This window comes from Ochotona princeps, chromosome 24 (assembly GCF_030435755.1).
Source record: "Ochotona princeps isolate mOchPri1 chromosome 24, mOchPri1.hap1, whole genome shotgun sequence".
Taxonomy (NCBI): domain Eukaryota; kingdom Metazoa; phylum Chordata; class Mammalia; order Lagomorpha; family Ochotonidae; genus Ochotona; species Ochotona princeps.
The window spans coordinates 16,619,802-16,643,769 of record NC_080855.1 but is presented as its reverse complement, the minus strand read 5'-3'; the positions used below and the strand labels follow the sequence as shown (position 1 = coordinate 16,643,769).

Here is a 23,968-nt window from a genome sequence, read left to right as displayed (position 1 = left end):
CATTAGGCCACATGGCTATCCCTTCATGTGCTGTTCGAACATGCGTATTTTCTTGGCCAGGTCACAGGCCCTCCGAATGCAAGCTATCTCCGTCACTGGGGACAACAGGGCTGTGGATACGCAGTCCCTGAGTGACTCAGCTGAGTCTGTGCAACACAAAGGAATGAGGTAGCCAGCTGCCAGGTTCTCAGGAGGTAGGGAACTGGTGCAGTCACAGCACGGCTTGATCAAAGGCGAGTGTCATGGATGCTTCACTCCTTTCTTTGGGAAACAGCCTCCGAGTTTTCCTTTTGGGAATCTGCCCCTCCCGCCTTTGCCACATAGTCTGACTGGGGCTGAGTCAGCCACAGCTAGTGTAAAACAAGGAGAGCTGAATCCGATCCTCAGGGCTATTGTGGGTCCCGGAGGAGTGAAGGAGGGAGCCAGGGGGTGGAAGAGCTCTCTTCCTACCAGGACCAGCTGGCTTCACTGCTGAATTCTACCAAACGTTCCAAGAGGAACTTACCCCAATCTTACACAAGCTTTTTCAAACAATAGAAAAAGAGGCAATCCTTCCAAGCTCTTTCTATGAAGCTAATATCACCTTAATACCAAAGCCAGAGAGAGAAACAACAGAAAAAGAGAACTACAGACCGATATCCTTGATGAACATAGATGCAAAGATCTTCAATGAAATACTAGCCAACAGGATCCAACAACACATCAGGCAGCTCATTCACCCGGACCAGGTGGGATTCATCCCAGGCATGCAGGGATGGTTCAACATCCGCAAAACAATAAATGTGATACATCACATCAACAAATTGACAAATAAAAACCATATGGTCCGCTCAATAGATGCAGAGAAGGCATTTGATAAAATCCAACACCACTTCATGTTAAAAACCCTAAACAAGATAGGCATAGAAGGATCATTCTATAACACAATCAAAGCAATTTATGATAAACCCAATGCCAGTATCATACTAAATGGGGAAAGACTGGAAGCCTTCCCGCTAAAATCTGGAACTAGACAGGGATGTCCACTCTCACCGCTACTCTTCAATATAGTTTTGGAAGTCCTTGCCAGAGCTATTAGACAAGAAAAAGCAATTAAAGGAATACAAATTGGAAATGAGGAATTGAAATTATCGCTATTCGCAGATGACATGATTCTGTACATAGGAGAACCAAAAGACTCAGTCAAGAGACTATTGGAACTCATAAAAGACTTTGGCAGAGTAGCAGGATACAAAATTAATGAACACAAATCGATGGCACTCGTGTATACAAAAAATTCCACTGCTGAGAAAGAAATTGTAAGTACAGTTCCCTTTAAAATTGAGGAAAGGAATCTTAAATACCTAGGAATTAAGCTAACTAAAGATGTGAAAGACCTCTATGATGAAAACTATAAATCATTTAAAAAAGAAATAGAAGAAGACCTCGAAAAATGGAGAACCTTACCATGTTCTTGGATTGGCAGGATCAATATTATCAAAATGGCCATATTACCAAAAGCAATATACAGATTCAACGCAATCCCAATCAAAATCCCAGCAACATTCTTCTCAGAAATAGAAAAGCTGATACAGAAGTTCATCTGGAATCACAAAAGACCATGAATAGCTAAAGCTGTCCTGAAAAATAGAAATCAAACTGGAGGAATCACAATTCCGGACCTCAAGACATACTACAGAGCAGTGGTTATCAAAACAGTCTGGTACTGGTACAGAAACAGAGAAGATCAGTGGAACAGAATAGAAACACCAGAAGGGAATCCACACATGTATAGTCAACTAATCTTTGACAAGAAAACGGAAAACAATCCAGGTAAAAAACCTGGTCTATTCAACAAATGCTGTTGGGACAACTGGATAGCAGCTTGCAGAATAAAGAAGCAAGACCCGCACCTGTCGCACTATACAAAAATCAGCTCTAACTGGCTCAAGGACCTAAATCTACACCCAGAAACCATCAAACTATTAAAGGAAAACATAGGAAACACACTCCAAGATATAGGAACAGGGAAAGACTTCTTAGAAAAGACGCCTAAAGCAAAGGCAATCAAATCCAAAATGAACAAATTGGATTACATCAAACTAAAAAGCTTCTGTACAGCAAAAGAAACAATTAACAAAATGAAGAAGCAACCAACAAAATGGGAAAAAATTTTTGCATTCTACACGAGTGATAGGGGACTAATATCCAGAATCTACAAAGAGCTTCAGAAACCTAGGGACAGTAAAAAAACCAACGCTGTAGCAAAATGGGCAAAAGAAATGAACAGACATTTCTCAAAAGAACAGGTTCAAATGGGTAACAGACTTATGAAAAGATGCTCAGGCTCTCTAGCCATCAGAGAGATACAAATGAAAACCACCTTGAGGTACCACCTAACTCCTGTGAGACTGGCCTACATTCAGAACTCGAAAAACAACACCTGCTAGCGTGGATGTGGGGAGAAAGACACCCTCCTTCTCTGCTGGTGGGAGTGTAGGCTAGTACAACCACTGTGGAAATCAGTATGGAGAGTGCTTGGTAAATTGCAAATAAACCTGCCATATGACCCAGCAATCCCGCTCTTAGGAATATACCCAAAAGGAGTGAAATCTGCATATGAGAAGGGGATCTGTAATCCTATATTTACAGCAGCACAATCTACAATAGCAAAGTCATGGAAACAAAACAGATGTGTATCCAAGGAAGAGTGGTTAAAGAAACTGTGGTACATCTATTCTATGGAATATTATTCAGCTATTAAGAAGAATGATATTATTCTATTTAAATCCAGGTGGTCCCAACTAGAAGCCATTATGCTCAGTGAAACGAGTCAATCACAAAAGAACAAATACCATATATTCTCTTTCATATAAGGAGGCCAACATGGAAAGCGTAACTCCAACAGTCCAATCTATACTTTTTTTTTTCGGTGATTGTCTGTTTGCTCTTTTGGCTGTATCTCATATGTTTTGATGTTTTTATGTCAGTTTGTTTGCTTCCAAATAATCTCTATTCTCTAGTAGAATTCATCAAGTGCTCATGAAGTATACGAGGGCATCACATTTCCCAAAAGACTTCTGTGTTTCCTTTTAGTTAAGCATGTGTTGCATACTCAGTGGCATATTATTTTAGCAGGGTGCTACAATTTGTTGTTGATGTTGTTGTTATTGTGATCGATGTGGCTGTTATGAAATGATGTCAATCTGAAAAACAGTACTATTATCTCAACCCCAAACAGCCTGTATCTCATGCAATAAGATACTGTGAAGTAACCAATGATATGAGGCAGATTGCTTATGATCTACATCAAAGAATTGTAAAACCTAATGTACTTGTAAGACCCCATGATACTTGGAAATGGGGAGGGAGAGCAGAGAAATCTTACATCACCCTAGAAGGTGTGAGGAAGACGGGAAATATAACCTATCAGGATCATAACTGGTAACTCATAGACAACAGACTCGAATTAGCATTATACAATAGCAAAACTACAAAGGCAAATGGGGGAATCAGGAGTAATCCTAACAACCTCTTAACAGGAGGTCATGCGCATAGAGCAGGGAGGGGTCCCCAGAGTGGAGCAGGCAGACAGAAGGAGGCTTTTATCCCAAACCTGAAGACTCCTAGAAACAGAAGAACAGTAAACTTCCTTCGGGACTAGGGAGAGGAGCTTTCTCTGGTCCTTGTCTGCTTCCAATTTTGGGTCCCCACCCCCTCTCGTAATAACCATCAGGAGCGCTCCAGAAACCCCTCAAAACAAACAAACAAACAAACAAAACTAGAATAGATAGAGAACAACAAGGAAAGCTTAGAAACAGACAGGAAATGGTCAGCGGGGATGCACTTATAACTCACTGGGTGGGACACAAAGATTAGTTACTCCTCACTGGGGTATGGAAGATTTCTCTGCACACCCCTCCTAAACATGCTCACCTAAACAGTTGACATATATCCTGTTAGAATTATAGAGTTAGACCACCTGAAAAACAGCCAGGTTCAGCGAAAATATGCTTCAATGCTATAAACTGCTAAAGACTAAAATTAAAATAGGCATGAGACAGCTGAATAGCAATCTATAGCCATTTTAAGGTGTATAGAACACGGTTGAATATAAACCAAAATTGAAATGTCTATGAAGAAGTCACAGGTTGTGGTTGAGAACCTGCATTTTCCTAGTAACATATTAGTTAATCAATACCATGTCAATTAATGCCACAATGTTGTAAATATTGGTTGGAAATATTATGTTGGGGCTTTTAATTGATTGGGATGATACTCTGCCGGCTCTACCTTCCGACCAGAGATGGTCTCACCACGAAACCATTGAACTTACCAGGACAATAAGATGCTGGACTTTATGCTTGGTAAATACCTCCAATGAAAGAATGTCAACTGAATTTGAATTATGGAAATGCAACAAGGTGGAGCAATCCGCCGGGGGGTGGGGAGGGTGGGGGGAGGGGCGGGGGGAATCCCAGTGCATAAAAAATGTATCACATAATGCAATGTAATTAATTTTAAAAAAATGAAATGCAATAAAAATATGTTAAAAACAAACAAACAAACAAACAAACACCCAAAATCTCAGATTGGGATTTGAGAAAGTTAGGCTCAAATCCTCATTAAAAAGTAACAGCAGGGCCCAGCGCGGTAGCCTAGTGGCTAAAGTCCTCACCTTGCACATGCCAGGAACCCATATAGACGCCGGTTCTAATCCTGGCGGCCCTACTTCCCATCCAGCTCCCTGCTTGTGGCCTGGAAAAGCAGTGGAGGACAACCCAAAGCCTTGGGACCCTGCACCTGTGTGGGAGACCTGGAAGAAGCTCTTGACTCCTGGTTTCGAACTGGCTCAGCTCCATTGCAATTACCTGGGGAGTGAACCAGTGGATGGAAAATCTTTCTCTCTCTTCTTCTCTCTATCAATCTGACTTTCCAATAAAAAAATACATAAACCTGGGCCTGGCATGATGGCCTAGCGGCTAAAGTCTCCCCCTTGAAAGTGCCGGGGACCCATGTGGGCGCCAGTTCTAATCCTGGTTGCTCCACTTGCCATCCAGCTCCCTGCTTGTGGCCTGGGAAAGCAGGTGGGATGGCCCAAAGCCTTGGGACCCTGCACCCGCGTGGGAGACCTGGAGGAAGCTCCTGGCTCCTGGCTTCAGATCGGCACAGCATATGCTGCTGCAGTCACTTAGGGGGTCAATGATTGGATGGCAGATCTTCCTCTCGGTCTCTCTTCCTCTCTGTATAGCTGACTTTGCAATAAAAATAAATAAATCTTAAAAAAAAAATACATAAATCTTAAAAAAAAAAAAAGGTAACAACAAATAGGTGTTAGAGTTGTGGCATAGCAAGTAAAGCTACAGCCTGCAACTCCAGCCTCTCACGTGGGCGCCGCTTTGAGTCTGGTCCATCTCCCTACCAATGGCCTGGGAAAAGCAGTGAGAACTGGACCAAATGTTTGGGTCCGTGCCAGCCACATGGGAGCCCTGATTGAGGCTCCTGCTTCCTGGCTCCAGGCTGACCCAGTGTTGGCCGCTGTAGCCATCTGGGGAGTGAACAAGTGGATGGAAGATCTTTCTCCTGGCCTCTGCCTCTCTCTGTAACTCTGACTTTCAAAATAAATCATCTTCAAAAAAAAAAAAAAGCCTTCCCACATCTTGCCCCTGCAATCATCTAGTATATTATTACATGCAGACAGACACACAGGGAAACACTGGCGGCTGAAGCCCCGGCCCCGTACACAAGGCAGCAGCCCACGTGCTGGGCCCCACACCCAAGCCTGAGTGTTGCTGGGAAGGGGTGTTCCCCTCTCCCAGGCGGAGCATTGTGTCAACGGCAGCTTGGCTCCACTCAGAATTTCTCTCCCAGGCCTCGTGCTCCAACCATCTTCTGCGTGGAACCACACTTACTTCAGCTCACTTCGTGACCAGATCCTCCAGAAGGAAAACAGTTCCAGAACCGAGAGGAGCATGGCGTTGACGATGAGGAACCGTGACGTCCAGTAGTGCACCTCGAGCCAGTCCCAGGCGAACTCCGCGATCAGCTGGTACGGAAGGAAGGAGTATTTGACGAGGAATTCTCTCCACTGCTTCCATGTGGGGTCTCTCAGATCCTTGAAGAAGGAACCCATGGACAGGGAGGTCAAACACACAGCACACGTAACTATCCCTGTGGATTCTGTGTAATACACATGCAATCTAAAAGGAAACTTCCTTCCCTCTTCTCTAGCAAGAATTAATCTTAAATTTGACCCAAGAAGGTGAACTAAGATGCTTGGTTCAGAACTGTGGAAGTTCAGAAATGATGGCATTGATGGACTATGACACTTAACCAACGTTTTACTCCATCATCACCTCAGGGTCGTTTAAACCATCACCCAAATCCAACAGCTTGGCTGTGGGAGAGTGACGACAGTTGCTGGGAGAACTAAAACCACATCCCAGGAAAGGAATTTTCAGAGGGGCAGAACAGATAAAAAAGTCAGCCCATGATTAGGGGCTGTGGGGATGGTTACAAAGATGACATTTCACAGTGTTCTGTGCTCCCACTATGGTGAGCCAAGGTACAGGGGCAACTGGGCATTCAAAGGAATTGGCTGTACAAGAGTCACGAGCAGACCTAAAACAATGTTCAAGTTGAAAGTTAGTTAGGTAGGAGCCTGACCCTGGTGCTTCAAAGTAGGTGCTGGAAGATTTAAACATCTGATTCCATGTTTACGTGTATGTCCTACACTCAAGTCACTTTCTGACACAAACAGCAGAGAAGGACTGGCCTCAAGAGTAGCACAGCAAAGGACACTGCCTTCCAGTGACCAGCCAGACTCAGAGAAACCATGTGCAGAGCTGGGGACCCATCACAGTTCTCAAGCTCTGTGGAGTAAGCTGGGTAGGCATCCCAGTGGGGAAGCTGTGCCATGGCTTAAAAGTTCTGAAGCCAAGGGCGCCTACACTGACCTTGCCCTGTGGCAGGGCCAACATTCATCCTTGAGGGGACCTTGAGAGGGATGGACCTTCACGCTGGAAGGACCAGAACTTTATCCCTCTGGGGCAGTTGGGACCTAAGCTAGCTTCCAACAAAAGCGAGGGCAGTCGCTCTGGAAGTGTAAGAGAAGAAACAGAATGAGTTCCCAGCAGTGGGAAAGGCCCTGCTTCATTTGCTTTTGCAGGGGGCTCTGCCTGCAGGACTCGGGTGAAGTCTGGCTGTTGTTTGTTCCTCCTTAACAGGCCACATCTGCACATCTGACTTCCTCCCACACCAAGGGGCATTGGTGCCAGTCCACTCCAGGCCCTCTGCAGACCTACCAGGAACTTGGTGATGATGCCCTCACTGGTGCCATCTTCTTGCAGGGGGCAGATGGTGTGGATGAAGGGGAGGAAGCTGTCTGTGTAGTCGAACAGGTACAGGTAGAGCAGACCGAGCCTCGGGGAGCTCTTGAGGGCGTAGAGCAGGAACAGGGACCTGCCCGGGTTCACGGCCTGCAGGGAACAGGGCAAGCACCGCTCACAGCTAGCCCAGCCTCCCACTATGCTCCTGACACTCTCATGCCCTTTGTCCTCGGTTGTTTTTGCACGGTGTGCACAATGAATGGCAAGAAGGAGCCTAGTAGTTCACACTTCAGGGAGCTCATGGAAAATGGAATTAAAAAGTAAATGTATTCTGGTGGAACCAGAATGAGGATGGTTAGGAAGATTGCTTATGAGGGGACAGGGTGAAATTTCTGGAGGAAGATATGTTTACCCTCAAACTCCAGTGGTGTTTCCATGGTGTCTCCATGTCAAAGCTTAACAGAGGATTCCTTTAAATAGTGCATGTCAATTATACCTCAATAAAACCATTAAAACAAGCTCAACTGACATAATGCTATAAATGATTTACCGTTAAATTATTTTCAGTATAATTTCAGTGTATAAACAGATAAAATTTGAAAAGTACAGCATAAGTTTATCAGCTATTTGTGTTTATTTTTCTTCACAGTATCTTTTTTACTTATAAATCTGTGCATATTAGATGTTCTGTAACTAATAAAAACAGAATATTCACTATATAGGACAATGTCCACCTGGTGCTGTCTGATGAAGCTCAATTTCTCCTTACCCCGGAAGGCTGAAGACAGGCATCCCTTGTGTCTGGATCATCCACTGCACTCCTCAGTCCAACCCTTACACACGAGTGCAGGAACTTCGTAACAAGGTCCACCACAGCACTTACAGAAATCCTGTGTGTGTCCACTGACAGACGACTGTGTGTCCCTCCCTTTTGCAGCACAGCACTGCCCAAGAGGAGGGAGGAGGAGGGAGGAGGAGGGAGAAGAGGAGGACTGGACAGGAGCCACAGAGGCAAACGCTCCTGGCAGACGGCTATGCTCACCTAGACTTCTTCATGAGGGAAAAAGGCCTTTCAAACACTGCGCCTATGGCTTGTGCACAGTTCCGAACGCACAATTGGGAAAGCAGGCATGTGCTGCAGGGACCCGGAGGAGGAGGAACACCCGGGACAGCGGGGGCTTCGCGCACATCTGCGAGGTTTTCTTTCTTAAGCTAAGCAGTGGGCAGGCAGCTGACTGGCGTAAGATGGAGTTACCTTATATTCCCAGAGGTTCTGGGGGGGCTTCACGCCCAGGGCTTTGACGCGCTCCAACTCCAGGAGGATGGCTCTTCGGTGGCTGCTGCTCTCTATGGCATACGGCGCCCGGGCAAATTCCTCCTCTGTCAAGGTTAAAAGCAATCTGTGTGGAGAGGGAGGATGAGATTGCCTGAGAATACACAGCAGAGGCAGACCTGAACTGTATCTTCCCGATACAGTTCCCTCGCAGGTTCGAGGCAAGGTAAGATGTTTCAGACAGGAAATACTATCACTAATAAAAATAACTCAGTGCTTATCATTTGCCAGTGATTGTTATAAATCACCGACCCATGTAACAACTGTGCACATATTTTTCTACACTTTAAATAGAGTAATATGTCAGAAATCAGAGTAAATAACAGATATCAAAGGCCAGCAGATGGAAGACCTCCCTCTCCCTATTACTGTGCCTTTTAAACAAACAAATCAAACATCACTATATCTTGCCAAAAAAAAAAAAAAAAAAAGGAAAATGAGTTGTTTTGGCAAAGTGATTTAATCAAACAAAAACTATAGGATCCTTTTTGCATTTTTCCTTTTCTCTTCAGAAAACATGAGTGTCTCTCCACACTGATTCATCAGTCCAAATACTCCTGCCTCTGGCAGAAGCTGGGAATCGGGTGACATTCATGCCTTCGCTCCCTCTGACCCAGAAACTCCAGGCTGGAGGCCGACCCTCATTACATCAGCTAGGGAGAGAATTTTTATTTTAACTGTAATTTTGAAAGAGGCAAATTCTCACAAAAAGTAAATTGTGAACTTCCTCAAAGGAGAGTACTGGAACTCAGTGGAGAGGGAAAGGGACTGGCAGGGAAGGTGGGACAGGCCAGCAGCCTGATGTCTCGGGACAAAGGAGCAGAGGACAGTGGCCATTCCCTCCTCCCTGCACGGTACTGTGTGTGACACACTTTACACGGTGTGTACACACAGGCATATATGACAGTCTACTTAGGACATTAGTATCTTCAGTTTAAATAAAGAATACACATTGATAACAGCATAAACACTAAAAAAAGTCTGGGAAGGCATCCAGCAGAAGTGCTTTGAAGATGGGCATTAAAAAGGCGTTTCATCTTCAATATCACAGAGCTTGAGGTTACATTCTTGAATAATAAATACATGCTACATTTATGACCAAGAAGGCACACACACAGAATGAGGCTCACACTGACACTGCTGCCTACTGTACAGCAGCTATGGGAGACAGACAGACCCTCAGAAAGCGGAGCAGTTCCTATGTGACCTGGCCAACGCGCCAGAGTGTTAACTTATGATCTCACAAAGACCTGTATGTGAATGAACCAGCATCATTTGTTATAGCCAAAAATAGAATCACCCAAATGTCCATCAGCTGATGAATAAAGAAAGTCTGGTCTGATCGCATGTACAGGAGTAACACCCTGTGAAAGGGATGAGCGTGGGTATTTGCTGCATCACGGGGAAGCCTTGAAACACTCCAGGACAAAGCCACACAGAACAGGCCACGTACTGCATGATTCCATTTCTGTGACATGTCCAAAACAGGACAGTCCGCAGGGTCAGAGAGTAGCATGGTACCTGTGCGTGCTTGGGAGTGGGGGAGACGTGGAAGGGCAAGAGCTTTCTTTTCAGGGTGCTGGAAATGTTCAAAATTTAGTCTGGTGATGGTGGCACACACTGCGGATATTCCACAGACGGCTGAGTCTATGCTTGGGATGGGTAGATTTTATTCGGTCTGAATCATGCCTCGAAACGGCCTTGCTGTGTCAGAAGACCTAGCTCCTCACCTTCCATTGACTCTTTCCGACAGAAACCTGTCCCTGTAGAGAGAGGCCCAGGGGCCCAGCTGCTCCAGCCAGAGGACGACTTCTTCCGCTGTCCATTTGGCCACAGCCTTGTGGACCAGGAGGTCGTGCTCGGATTCCCTGCTGCTCCAGTGATATACAAGCAGGACCACCTGGGGAAGGGTGACAGGGACCCTGAGACACAAGGAGGCCAGAGAGCAGGGAGGAGGCTGAGCCGGAAGGAATGACGAGGCCAGGACCGCGGAGGGGCAGCGGGTGACGCTACTGTCACAGAGAACTGGGAGCCTGTCTCTCCTGGGCTCGTCTCTGTGCTGAATGACAGGCAGGGAGGGCACAGAGACCAGAACAGCGGTGGGCTCGGGGAACCTGGGGGTAGCTGCCCGCTTGAGCTTGGTGAACAAGACTGACTCTGGGCCTTGCCTATTGGTGTACATTTAGCTTTCTGCAGCCTAGAATTGATGAAGAAAGAATCTTTCCACTGGAGGTGGTATACTTAAAGCATACCATGACGTCTGTCTGCACTTCTTTCCTCAGCTTTGAAATGGGAATAATAACGGGACCTGCTGCCCTTCTAGGTTACAAAGAGGCTTAAATAGGATCAAGCTGACAATGGCTGGGTGCCGACCATTCTGTGGTCGACTGGACTAAGCAACATTCCTGAAGAAATCACACAACCCCAGCAGATTCCAATGGATGTGGTGAATTACCCGCTGTCATGACATCCATTGTTTCCATGATTTCAGCAGCATGGACCTCAGTGGACGCCAGGGGTAGGGGAGCAGGGGGGCAGGGGCAGGAGGGCACAGATAAGCATAGGGATGGACTTACTGCCACGCCAGTGAGAGCTGTGAGCACTCCGGAGAAGAAGCCCCCTCCTCTCTGCTGCTGGCCTCGGCCTGTGCTGGGAGCTAAAGGAATCTGATCATTCCCGTATTTCTGAAAGGCTCTGAGGCTTTGGGTTATGTCGGGATTCTGCTGAATGTCTTCTGATCTCATTCTAATGGCATCAGGAAATAACTTTTCAATGGCATCTCTGGGGAGAATAGAAAAAAAGAAGAGATACATCACAACACAGTTGTTTGTCTGATGTAACAATTTATAGGCCAAAATAAAAGTAACAGTCAACCATAATCTATGGGGACCCAGGACCAGGGACAAGAGTATCTCCAGAGCTCTGCTGGCAAAGGCAAAAAATTAGCAACAATCTGCTTTTCCACTGTTATGGAAACCATTAGATGAAATAGAGTGTGTCATACAGTGGAGTACTGTGTGGTACAAGTTGACTGCATTATTACATGTCAAGATGGATTAATTAAAGATAGATGAATGGCTCCGTGAAAACAGTACACTGCAGATGAACATTTTCAATTGGTGCAAACAAGTACAAAAGCATTATCACCCCACGGAAAAAGAAGAAAATAATCTAAAATAAAGGAGGAGGGAGTCCCAGGAGCTGGAAGGCTCCATTAATATCTTCCAGTACCTAAAGAGAATATAAGCAACAAATTCACATTTGCACTGCGTATGTCATTGCTAGGGTTCCCGTACCTGTACCCTTAAACTCATAAAAAGTGCAGTCCCCAAGGTCTTACATTAATGGTACTAAGTGCGTGAGAACCTAACCCAAATGTGATGCTAAGAACAGGTTTCAGAGCTAATTAGGCTGGATTAGGCCATCAGGATGGAAACCTTGGGAACTTTCCAAGTGGAGACCAGGCAACACAAGCTCCTTGCCTCTTACCATGATGTGCTTCTGTGGGCCAAAAATAAACCTCTTTTCTTTATAAAAGAAGCTTGTGTCAGGCTTCTTATTGTAGTAAAAAAAAAAAGCTGGTTAACACAGCTATGAGTAGTTTGTAAAAAAGAGGACAAAGCAAAGGCCAGTAGTAAGAAAAGAGTTGGCTGCTAGACTATACCATAAAGCTCTTTACCTTTTCAATAACATACAGTCAGACAACACTTCTTCAATTTAACACTGACCTTCCTATAACGCAAACCTGAGCAAAATGAAGCATAAATAAATAACATCTCTTGTGAAAACCAGAATATTGGGTTAAAGTTTTCATGGTACTTGTTGGTACTCAGTACAGATCCAAGAAGGCTGAACACATGGCTAAGGCCTCAGAGACCTCCTAGGTATATGACAACAGCATGGAAGCAGGAGAGAGCAGGCCCTCTGAAAGCTCTTGCTATTAGCTGTGTGATGCTGTGACAAACTGTGCAAATGTGACACTGGAACAGAGTTCATGCACAAATTACAAAAACTCATTATGCAAATCAGCATGAAGCCAGGTACTGAAGACCGTACAGTTTTACCATTTGCTCTAGCACACCTAGGGTACTCTCAGTCAACACTGATCAATCAGAGGCATGTTTTGACCACAGGGTTATCTGTAGGGGTCTCATAACCAGAATCTATTTTTACCTTCACTCAGAGTTAGTGAAAAGCAAACGACAGCTACCTGTGAGACAGGGCGCCTGTACTTTCAGACCCCCAAGCTCCCGGACTCACATTCCAGCAGATGCAGGTGACCATCAAGGCCAGCTCTGAGCCTGCGGCCTCTCTGTACCTAGCAGCCCTCACCGGAACAGAGCAGACCATGAGCCACGCCCAGGGGCCGAGTGATACCTGAGGAGGATGTTGACTTTGGGGAAGCCTTCCCATTTTTCTCTGCATTCCGGACACTCGGTTTTCTTAGAAGACACCCACCACAAGGCTAGGCAGTGGCGGCAGAAGCTGTGTCCACAGTTCAACGTGGTGGGGTTAACCAGGATGTCGTAACAGCAGTGACAAGAAAATTCACTAACAGAAATCTGGGGGCCCGTGCTTCGAAGAGGATCGTCCTTTTCCAGGTCTCCGGGGGCCGGGTCATCTTGCTGAGGCTCTTCCATCTCTTAGCAAAATTTGGAATCCACAGCAAGCAAACTTCAAAGAAACCACTGCAAGACATCAAGTCTAGGGGGAAAAAAATTGAAAAAAAAAGTTTAAACAAACAACAAGCTATTTGAGATTACTGCCATCCATGAAAGACCTAATTTTTTAAAAATAAAATTATTTATTTGTTATTATTTGAGAGGAAGAGGAAGAAGGAACGAGAAAGAGAGAGAGAGAATATGCCTGTACTAGGCTGGGCTGGGTCACGTCACACCTGGGAGCTGGAAGGCGATCCACATCTTCCTATCCAGTGGCAGGTTCCTAACTAGTCAAGCCACTGCCTGCTGCCTTCCAGGGTGCACACTGGCCAGGGGTGTGCACTGGAAGAGAGGGCCAAAGGAGGACTTAACTACAGATGCTCTGATGGGGCAAGCAGCTGTCCCAAGTGATGCATCAGTCACTAGGCCTAACACTCACAGCCCAAATGCTCTGACCTTCTAGGGTCAAAATCCTGACTTATCAGAATCCACATTCCATAAATAAGACAATCATCACTAAATTTCTTTCTCACCCATTTGTCACATTTTCAAAATTACATGACATTAAATTGTGCGGTGGGAAGATCAAGAGGGTAGGCTGGATAGAGAAGTTCACCTCTTTACTAACTTCCTTTCAAGTTATAACTGCTCTTGGCCACAGCAATCCCAATGACATGGCTAAACTTCTTTCCAGGTGTGGGATTTTTAAAAATCTGTCTTTCAGTCAGTCTGCCGTCTGAGAGACAGCAAGAAATCATTCGCTGGCTCACTGTCTGAATGAATGCAACAGACCAGGCACTCGATCAAGATCTGCTGTGTGGGTGGCATGAATGCACCCTCCTGAGCCAGCACCACGGTCTGTTATGGTCTGAGTTAGCCCTGTTTCCTCAGCAAAATGGTGGCAGAAGTTCAGAGACCTTTAAGGCTTCTTGTGAGGGTTAGCAACATGGAAGCGAAGTGGCTAGGCTGGTGTGGTAGAAACAGGGTTGTGCTTCACACTATTTCTGGTGCAGGTACAACAGAGATGATAAGATTTTCTCAAACTCACTACTGCGAGAAAGGCAGCTGCTATCCATCACCCACACTGGCAAGACAGAGAAGGGCACCTGCTTCATGCACTGGAGACCCAACAGTTAAAGACACAGATCGCACGATGGACTGTGTGGGGTCTTCTCTGACCTCTGCCAGGAGTCTCTGCTTCCTCACATACAGACGGGGTCGGTAATGCCGTGAGATGGCTGGGCGTGGATTCCTGTCTTTGATGCAGCAAGGAATTCACAGGCAAGACACAAAAGGCATAGCTGAAAAACAGATTTTGTTTGCTAAACAAAATTAATACACTAAACAGGGAGTGTAAGAATGACAGAGATTGAGTGAGGTCCAGGTCATTCCCTTCTGTGTTTTGGAGGCACAGTGGTGTCTGGGGTGCAGTTTGATCAAACAGTCATAGGGAGTGGTATTCAGGGTGGCCTGTTAAGTACTACCCATTTTCTTGCTGGTTTGGGAAGTATCATGGCATGAATTGCATGATGGGAGTAGGAGTGTCAGCCATGCAATTTTAGTGTAATGGTATTGTAATAGGCAAGGTAGAGGTCATCACAGGGATGCAGCCAACAGCCACACTGGTTATTGGCAGCCAGCAATAACAGCTGTATACACAGCTCTGTGGAAGGAACAATTTTCTGCAGTAGAAAGGAAGGGTCCAGGGTCCAGCATGGCAGCCTAGTGACTAAAGTCCTCACCTTGAACGCACTAGAATCCCATACAGGCACCAGTTCCTATCCCAGCTGCTCCACTTCCATCCAGCTCCCTGCTTGTGGTTGGGAAAGTAGTAGAGGACAGCCCAAAGCCCTGGGACCCTGCTCCTGTGTGGGAGACCCAGAAGAAGCTCCTGGCTTCAGATCAGCTCAGCTCTTGCTGCTGTGGCCACTTGGAGAGTGAACCAGCAGGCAGAAGATCTTTCTGTATCTCCTTCTCTTTGTAAAATCTGCCTTTCCAATTAAAAAAAAACAAACAACCAACCAAAAAAAACAAGGATAGGGCTGGTGAAGCAGACATGGCTGTAAGGAGGAGTGTCTCTTTGACTTAATCAGATTCTTGCAATATTTATCCACTGGGAAGCTTACAGAATTAAACAAGGGAATGCATTCCAGTGTACCTAGCACAGGACCTGTGTATGGAGAACAATGCCATAAAATAGAACAATTTACCAAATTCTTAAAATGCAGGGAAAGGGCACACACTCTTACATATAGCATGCTAAGACTGCATTTTAAGTAAATTAATTAATAAACAGTGACTAAAAGTGTCAGTAGTGGATGGAGGAGAATAATGAGTAATTTTTGCTTTGGTTTGGTTTGACTTTCTATATTCCATCAATTCCTTTGTAAGGAATACATGTCAGTCCTATTACAACTACAAAATACACATGAAATTATAAAATACTGCACCAGTGTGAGAGTTTTAACTCAGGGAAATCAACACAGATAAATTTGGAAAATAACTGTCAGTGTATTCTGCTAAAACTGGTGAAACCACCACCACGTAGACAGCATTATCCTAGGCAAGCCCAAGCATTGCTATTTGCTGAGCACCTTGTAAGAGCTGGGTACTGAGCTGGGTCCTTTCAGTACCCTCACAGCCATATCCAGACTTGGAGTTGGAAGCAGGGAACAATTAGGGACAAGTTAGGCAGGAGGCATCACTCCTTGAAGACAAAAGGAAAATGCAAAAAAAAAAAAAAAAAAAAAAAAAAAAAGAGAGAGAGAGAGAGAGAGAGGGAGAGAGAAGGATCTAAGGGGTTGGGGGAAATGTATGGGCCAATGACCAAGGACACTGTCCAAGTTGCAGAACTAAGGCAGAAACTACACATCAGTTAAGAACTGGGTTACTGTAAACAAACAGGGCCAGGTGCTGGAGGAAGCTCTGAAATGGAATCTCAGACTAAGGCTTGAACTTGAAATGATAGGACAAGGCACCCAAATAGATACAGTGAGTAGCTGGAGATACAAAACTGTACTAAGAATGAAACAAGATAATGGCATTGTGACATAATGGGTAAAGCCACTATCATGGACGCCAGCCTCCAGTGTGGGTGCCAGTTCGTGTCCCGGCTGCTCCACTTCCAATCTAGCTCCCTGTTAATGCACCTGGAAAGGTGGGCAGAGAGGACCCAGGTACTTGAGTTGCTGCTTTATGAAGGAGACTCCCAGAAGGAGTTGCAGGCTCTTGGCCCTGACCCTGGCTGCTGCAGTGGATTAGGGGGTCTCCTGTCTCTTCCTCTCTCTGTCTTTCAAATAAAAATAAGTAGATCTTAACAGTAGCTAAGAAGAGGCTGAATGTGTGGGTCTTAAGAGTCTTTGGAGAGGAATTACAGATAATAGATCTGGAAATGAACTTCTCACAAATGAGCCTTTCAAAAACTAGAATGCACAGCAGTTGCTTGCTGAATAGATCTGAAAGTTTATCATTTTTTTTTAATGAGAAAACAAATCGCGTATGTGAAGTGAATATTTTAAAGGGGATATTGGTCAATCTAGGATGGCTGTTAAGGCTGCTTTGTGACCACTGCCAATGTGAAGCTCTTCTATGCTCACATTCAGGATGTACTGTTGGCTCACTTTACCCTAAATTCAAAAGGTGACAGGCATCACCGAGAGACATGCACACCCTCAACCAAAGGTAGCTCATCTTTCCTGTCACCTTTGTCCCTCTGGATTCAGGTTATTCCTGACGATTAAAGCAGCAGTTCTTTTCAAGGAGTGCCTTGTAAGTGACCCAGTCTGGCTCCACCACTTAAGTGTGACACCTTGGTGTCCTGCCTTGGGGACATACACCCTCCCACTGTGACACTGATCAAAGGGCTCTTTGAGGGGGAAGGCCCAGCTTGTGAGGACATTTCCAGCTGGTTCCTGCAAGCTTGGCAGCGGGCTGGAGCCGCTGGAAAGCACATTCCTTCACAAGGGAGCATGTGTTGGAGCCTCCGCGCTCTCAGCAGCTCCTGCGTTCACTTGTTTTCGCCTCTTCAGAAGCCTGCGGTGGACCTGGGGTTGGCAAGAGGTGAATCATTCCATTCAGCCGCAGTATACAACCATTCACATGGATACACTTCTGTTTCTGAAATACAAGTGTTTGCTGCCTAGTTCAGTCTGACAGAATGCCTGCATTGGGACAAGTCTGTAAAGCAGCAAGTTAAAAAACGCTTATGAGTCCAACACCAGATGTAACATCAGGGACCTGGAGAGTGCTCCAGCAGCCAACACCCTAGAAGGGTCCAGTCATCCTGAAGAGCTAGTAGTGCTTCTAAGCAAAAAGCAGCAGTCCTGGAATGAGCATTTAGTGCTGGTTCAAGATTCTGCCCGGGGCACCAGCATCCCATATCCACGTGCCTGGGTTCGAGCTCCAGCTCTGCTTCTGTTTGCAGCTTCCTGTGAGTGAGCACCCCAGGAGGTTACAGGCTCCCTGCCACCCACGTGGGAGATCCAGATGGAATTCCAGGCTCCTACCCTTGACCTGGCCCAGATGTGAGTGTTGCAATCATTTGGAGAGGGAGCTGGCAGGTGGAAGATCTCTTTTGCTATCTGCCTTTCAAGTAAATTAAAACATAATAAAACACACCTAAGAACGGGGGCTGCTAACCCAACAGTTAATGTTCATGTCCGTAGCTGGGATGCCTACTGACTCTGCCAGCTTCCTGCTACTTCACTCCCTGGGCGGGGGGCAGCACTGACAGCTCAGGTGGTTGGGTTTCTGCCACTCATGTGGGAGACCTGGATTGAGTTCCCCATGCCCAGTTTCAATCCCAACCTCTGCCCCTGTTGTGGGCATCTGAGGAGTGAACGAGTGGATGGAGCACTATCTCCATCTCTGAAATAAAAAACAACCGCCCCCACCATCCTTATTTCCTAAAAAATATATCACCTCTGAAATAATTTCAGTGTCTAGAAACACAACCTTAGAAAGCACTAATACACACACTAATTGATTTTTGCCATATTGTGTTCACAAGTCTGTTCTGTGGGCACGACTAAGAGAAAACAATTCTCATGGGGTGTGCATTGTGGCACAGCAGGGTTAGCTGCTGCTTGGAACAGCCGCATCCGTGTAAGAGTACTGGTTTGAGTCCCAGCAACTCCACTTTTGACCTAGTACTTCTTGGGAAGCAGCAGCACATGGATGGTGGCCCTGGTGCCTGGACTCTGCCACCCAAGTGGGGTGGAGGTCCAGGCTCCTGGCGTCAGCCCAGCTCTGTCCCTAGCTATTGCAGGTATTTGGGGAATAGGCCAGTGGACCGAAGATTGCTCTTTGTCTTTCAGATCAATGAAAATGATTAAACATTTAAAAACAAAGTTTCTTATAACCTTTGATAATTTGGCAATTCCAAGATACCCATTAACATGAACTTTTCTATGTTTTCATGGAAACACACCTAACTGGCAGTTTCCAAAACATTTCTGAAAGAAATGGGGTTGGGCCACCTACAATCTCCCAATAATACTAAGGAAGATAACTACAGAATTCAGGAAGAAGGTGGATATTTCTCCCTTGAACAAACCTGTGTGACTTGTCTAGTGCTTCATTATAGATTTTTCTGGAAGGCCATGATTGACAGCTATTACTTGTTTATTTCTTTATTCTCCTAACATTACAGAAAGTCAAGTAACACAGAGCTGACGAAATGATGAATTCATTCTAGATTTAGAGGTCAGCTAACAAAGATCTCATTCTGTAATGATTGTTAACACTGTAGGAATCACAGTCTTTAAGCTGCTTGGTTCAGTTCATGTTCATGATTCCACATTTTCATTCGACATGCATTTATTGTAACTATAGTGCAATTTTAGAAATTATTCTTTTACAACATCTAATTTATTGGGCACCTAGCCTGGAAAACAGAATCTTAATAATTTCTTAGGCTGCTCATCGCAAGAATGTTGATTCTGGCTTTCATGGACTTACACTTAAGCTATTTCCTCTCTTTACACCATTATATTCCAGTACAGAATTAAGATAACTAAAAATATTTCTGAGCCCTGATAACATGTAAGGAGGATTCTATGTGGTAAGTTTTATTGTACAGTCTGCTTAAGTGAGGCCTCATTACCAGCAGCAGAGCCAGGCTGCTTAAAAAATAAAAAAGATTTTACTTACTTATTAAAAAGGCAGAATTAAAGAGAGCATGCAAGAGAGCTTTCATCTGCTGGTTCGCTCCTTAAATGGCCACAATTGCCAGGGCTGGACCAGGCCAGAGCCAGGAGCTTCATCTAGATCTCCCATGTAGGCTCTGTTGAGGTCCAATACTTGGGTTACCCTCTGATACTTTGCCAGGCCATTAGCTGGGAATTGGATGGGAAGTAGAGCAGCCAGGATTGAATCGGCTCTCATAAAGGGATGATGGTGCTGCTTGTGGCAGCTTAACCTGCTGTGCCACGCACTGGCTCCGAATGCCAAGTTTTAAATCATGGTCTGACTTTGCAGTCTGTCCTTGAAGGAGAACATTATCCTAGCAACGTAACTGCCAACAGTGACTTGCTCAAATGACTGATTTAATCTGCCATCATTCAGGCCACAGCATAAAACTGCTACCAACCAGCTGATAAGAAACCAATTAGAGAGACCAACTAGTATTTGACCATATTGCATTTTGGAACCTGAACTTTAGCTGGTAGTCCGTCATGTGGCCATGCCGTTCTGAGCAGAACCATTCACAACAGCAACAAGAGTGGCTTGGCAAATACCAATGTCCAGGTCCTCTTTTCGAGGGCATCCCTATAAACACTGGCAGAACACTACAGACATTATTGAAGGGTGAAAGGGCTCATTTACAGCTCTGTGAAACTAATGCTCTCAGTGGTAAGTGAAGCAAGGGTCAGTAAAGGCCATGAAAAACACAGTGCTCTGTGCACCTGCTGGAGTTGGCAAAAACCGGCATGTGCATAAATACAAAAGAATCCTATCCAGTCTCTTCCTGTATTGCTGTTCTAACTCCACACAGACTCCCCTTTCAGATGGGGCTGGCAGCTGTGAGGGTAAAGGTGGCTTGTTCCTTTGGATGCTGACCTGCTGCCTGCACTTTGAAGCCCTCTGATTTACTGCCACTGAGCGGTGTTGGGCAAGACGGGGCCAACTGAGAATATCCTGTTTTTTGTTTTGTTTTGTTTTGTTTGAGCCTGTCCTCTTTCATGTCTGTAAGGTGGCTTATAGGCAAGGACTTATCCTGTACAAAACCTCTCAATGATTATGACTCAGAAAGCTGTCAAGAACTACTGAGGGCCACCAAGGAACCCACACTCTAAGACAGTGTTTTAATTCACATGAGTGACCATGCCCTTTTCTCACAGTCTCCTAGCATCCAACCTGAGAGTAAGCTTGTGACAGCAGTACACGAAAACCAGCCCATGATTATTTGACCCCCCGGCAACAGCAGTTCCTAACAACCCTGCGAGAATTCCCAAGGCAGGCTGGTGAACCTGGACTGGCACACATGGCGAAGAGGCCCAGGAATGTGCATTTTTAACAGGGCCTTGAGGCAATTCTTATGATGTTTACAGAATGTCAGAAGCCAAAGAGCTGTTATAAACATCTACCTAAATATGACTCCAACAAGGCACATCGAAAGTCTGAGCAAAATAAGGTGTTAATAGCATTTCTGATCCTCTCTTGCTAACTCCATGGCCTGAACAATCCTCCCAGAGCAAAAGTAATCAAACCCCTCCTGTGCTCAAAACCTCTACAAGGAAAATAAGACAGAGAACCACAAGCCTGCCACAGAAGAACCTTTATGGTCAGCCAGCAAGCAATGTAACTTTTTAACTTGGAGTACAATTTCTGGAGGTGTAACAACTGAGTTAAAATCCAAGTTTTATCAATTATTAGCTGCAAGAACTCAGGCCATGTTATTTAGCCTTTCAAGGCCTCAACTGTCTCATTTGCAAAACAGGGTATTAACCACACCTGCCTGAAACGGTTGTTGAAAGAATTAAATGTGTTAATATGTGCACAGCACTCGAAAGAGTGCTTGGGAACACGGTAAGTGCCGCGCAAGCATCAACCTTTACAATTACTGTGATTACTTTCTGCTCACACATGGTACTGTTACTTTCTGTGCCTTGGGCACATCCCTGTAGTCTCACACTGTTCCCTTCAACTGTAACATGGCTCCACACTGTCTCTGGACACAACAGGAGTCTGTAACAACTAAGCTCCTACGACCATCTGTGTATTCACTTGACTTTTACTTGAGAATGTGTTCTCAAGTCCTGGACCATAATTCCATTGCAAAGGCTGGCAGAGTTGAAATGCTGTGGTGGTAGGATGAGCTGGGCTCTAAACCTGGATACCACTGTGCCCTCCCTCCCTGAGCCCTTGTACCAGTCTAGGGAAACAAAAGGGCTAAAGACCAGGTGACAGGCTGCATCCCGAGACACACCAACAGAGTGTACCGTATGGCTGATGGGTATAATTAGAATTATCATTAGTGGTGTTTACAGACCGCATACACAGTTACTGCCAACGCAAAACGCTGGAGCCATCCCCTGGAGAAGTATAGAAGTTTCTTTATCACGTTTATGAAGATTGCCACGGAAATCCTGAGGCATCCAGGATGACTCTTAGAGCAATGACAAGAACCAAAACCCGACCAGTGCCACCTCAGGGGCGTGTGCACCAGCCAGAAGCCATAGTTCCTGTTACCCTGTGCATGACATCAAGGCCACCCAAAGGACTGACCAATGGGCTCGGGGAAGGGAGGACCCGAGGGCGACAATTAAGGGCATGGCAGCTTCTGGGTTCTTACTTTCGCTCAAGTTGGGGGCCTGGCCTCCTGCCCCTCCTAGATCCCCAGGTAGACACAACCTTAAAACAACATGAAGAACTTTTTGCACAAGTTCAGGTATCAGAGTTGTGAGGCTGGGCAAAATTCAGTTCTAGCACAACCCTGGTATGACTCTGGAGTTTCGTTTCTCCGTTCTGTGCTTCTGTTACCCTACTTTCTAAGGTGCGAGCAGTCACCCCATATTGGGAAAAGGAATGTGCTTCGCCCGTTGGACCATAAGCCCAGCCTGGTGCCTGCAGGCACCCTGTTATCCCCACTCCAAGCAGTATGAAAACCACATTTCTTCTCTCCCTGCCCTGGAGAGCCACTGGAGCTACGGGTCCTGGCTTTGATCCTAACCCTCACAAGCAAGGCCCAATCACCCAATGTGTCAACTTAGGGTTTGGGGAAGTTGAGGTCCGGGGGGGAGAGCTGGCCATGCAAGGGGTCTGCAAGGACAAGATCAAAGATGCTTAAGACCAGGACCTGGGCAGGGAAGGGCCCGCGCGCCTACTCCGACCCCGCAAAAGGGATTCCGGTTCCACTCCATCTCCCACATCACGCCCTCAAGATTAAGCCCGGGCCGCCCGCTAGCCATCCCCTCCAAGCCGTGCCACTTACCATCCCACGCTTCCTGGGGCCAACCCGGACATCGCCCCCAGCCCGGATTCCCGCAGAAGCGCAGGAGCTGGTAGATAGCAGGTACACTTCCGGAAGTAACCTAAGACCAACTGCAGAGCCGACGGTCCCCAAAGTCCGCGACCATAGAGGAGAAGCCGCACTGGTTTCTCAACCCCCACCACCCTGCGACCTCCCCGCTGCCTAGAGCGGCCACTCCCAGGTGGGGAGGGCTGGCGCATGCGTACCACCGCCGGCCCCGCCCCTTCCTCTTCAAGGACCCACCCCCGGAGCCGGACCCAGGAATTAGACCCTGAGGGACTGGCGGGTGTCTCTTTGAACCTACTGTTGAGGGAAGCTGTTTCTGTACCCAGAGGAAGCAGTTTTGTCCGGAAATTAAAATGACAAGGCTGCGTCGTTGTCTCCGCAGGATATTTTCCTTTGTACGTTTTAGGCAGAAAACCATTTGCAGTGTTCAATTTTATGACCATATGCTTTTTTCCCTCTCACGTTTTCCCCCCTCCCTGAGCATCATGGTCTGTGGGGAACTCATGCTGATTACGTGTGTTTGTGTGTATAACAGAGCGCGCAGTACCTAATGGCCCCAGGCTGAGGAGCCAGGGACAGGAGGAAGGAATTCCAAGGGAGGCTCCCACTTGCGTGGCAGGCATCCAGTCACCTAACCACCCCCACTGCTTGCCAGGGAAGCTGGAGTGAGGAGCAGAGCCTGTGCATGTCCGAGGCACTCCCATAGAGGATGCGGGCGTGGGACACGCAAGTCCTAACCACCGGGTCCACCTGCCCTATGACTACGATCTGTTTAAAACCGCCTGTCTGGACCCGTCACAATTGCTCAGCGGCTAAATCCCTGCCTTGTATCCACCAGAATCCCAGATGGGCGCCAGTTCTAGTCCCGAAGGCTCCACTTTCCATCCTATTCAGCTCCCTGCTTGTGGCCTGGGAAAGCAGTGGAGGACGGCCCAAAGCCTTGGGATCCCGCACCTATGAGGAGGACTCAGAGGAGGGTCCTGGCTCCTGCCTTTGGATCAGTTCCGTTCTGGCCATTGTGGCCACTTGGGAAATGAATCGAAAGATGGAAGATGTTTCTGTCTGTCTCTTCTCTCTGTAAATCTGCCTTTCTAATAAATACAAATAAATCTTCAATAAATAAATTGCTGGTCTGGAGATGGCTAGATTGCTGATTGCAGTTGCCATTTCCCTACCACCTATCAAGCCG

The 23,968-nt window shown here is 46.2% G+C and overlaps 1 protein-coding gene across 2 annotated transcripts in view; it reads right to left on the bottom strand.

Annotated features, from left to right (window-relative positions):
- Window positions 1–22,954, bottom strand: part of BFAR (bifunctional apoptosis regulator) — a 30,065-nt gene extending 7,111 nt beyond the window's left edge. For both annotated transcript variants that reach the window (XM_058680597.1, XM_004586776.3), the window contains exons 1-7: window positions 22,735–22,954; window positions 13,018–13,344; window positions 11,217–11,421; window positions 10,371–10,540; window positions 8,563–8,707; window positions 7,284–7,457; window positions 5,892–6,094 (exon numbers count right to left, since the gene is read on the bottom strand). In XM_058680597.1, the coding sequence (XP_058536580.1) occupies window positions 5,892–6,094; window positions 7,284–7,457; window positions 8,563–8,707; window positions 10,371–10,540; window positions 11,217–11,421; window positions 13,018–13,280 (1,160 nt within the window). In that variant the 5' untranslated portion in view covers window positions 13,281–13,344; window positions 22,735–22,954. The remainder of the gene's footprint in view (window positions 1–5,891; window positions 6,095–7,283; window positions 7,458–8,562; window positions 8,708–10,370; window positions 10,541–11,216; window positions 11,422–13,017; window positions 13,345–22,734) is intronic.
- Between the last annotated feature and the right edge of the window lie 1,014 nt (window positions 22,955–23,968).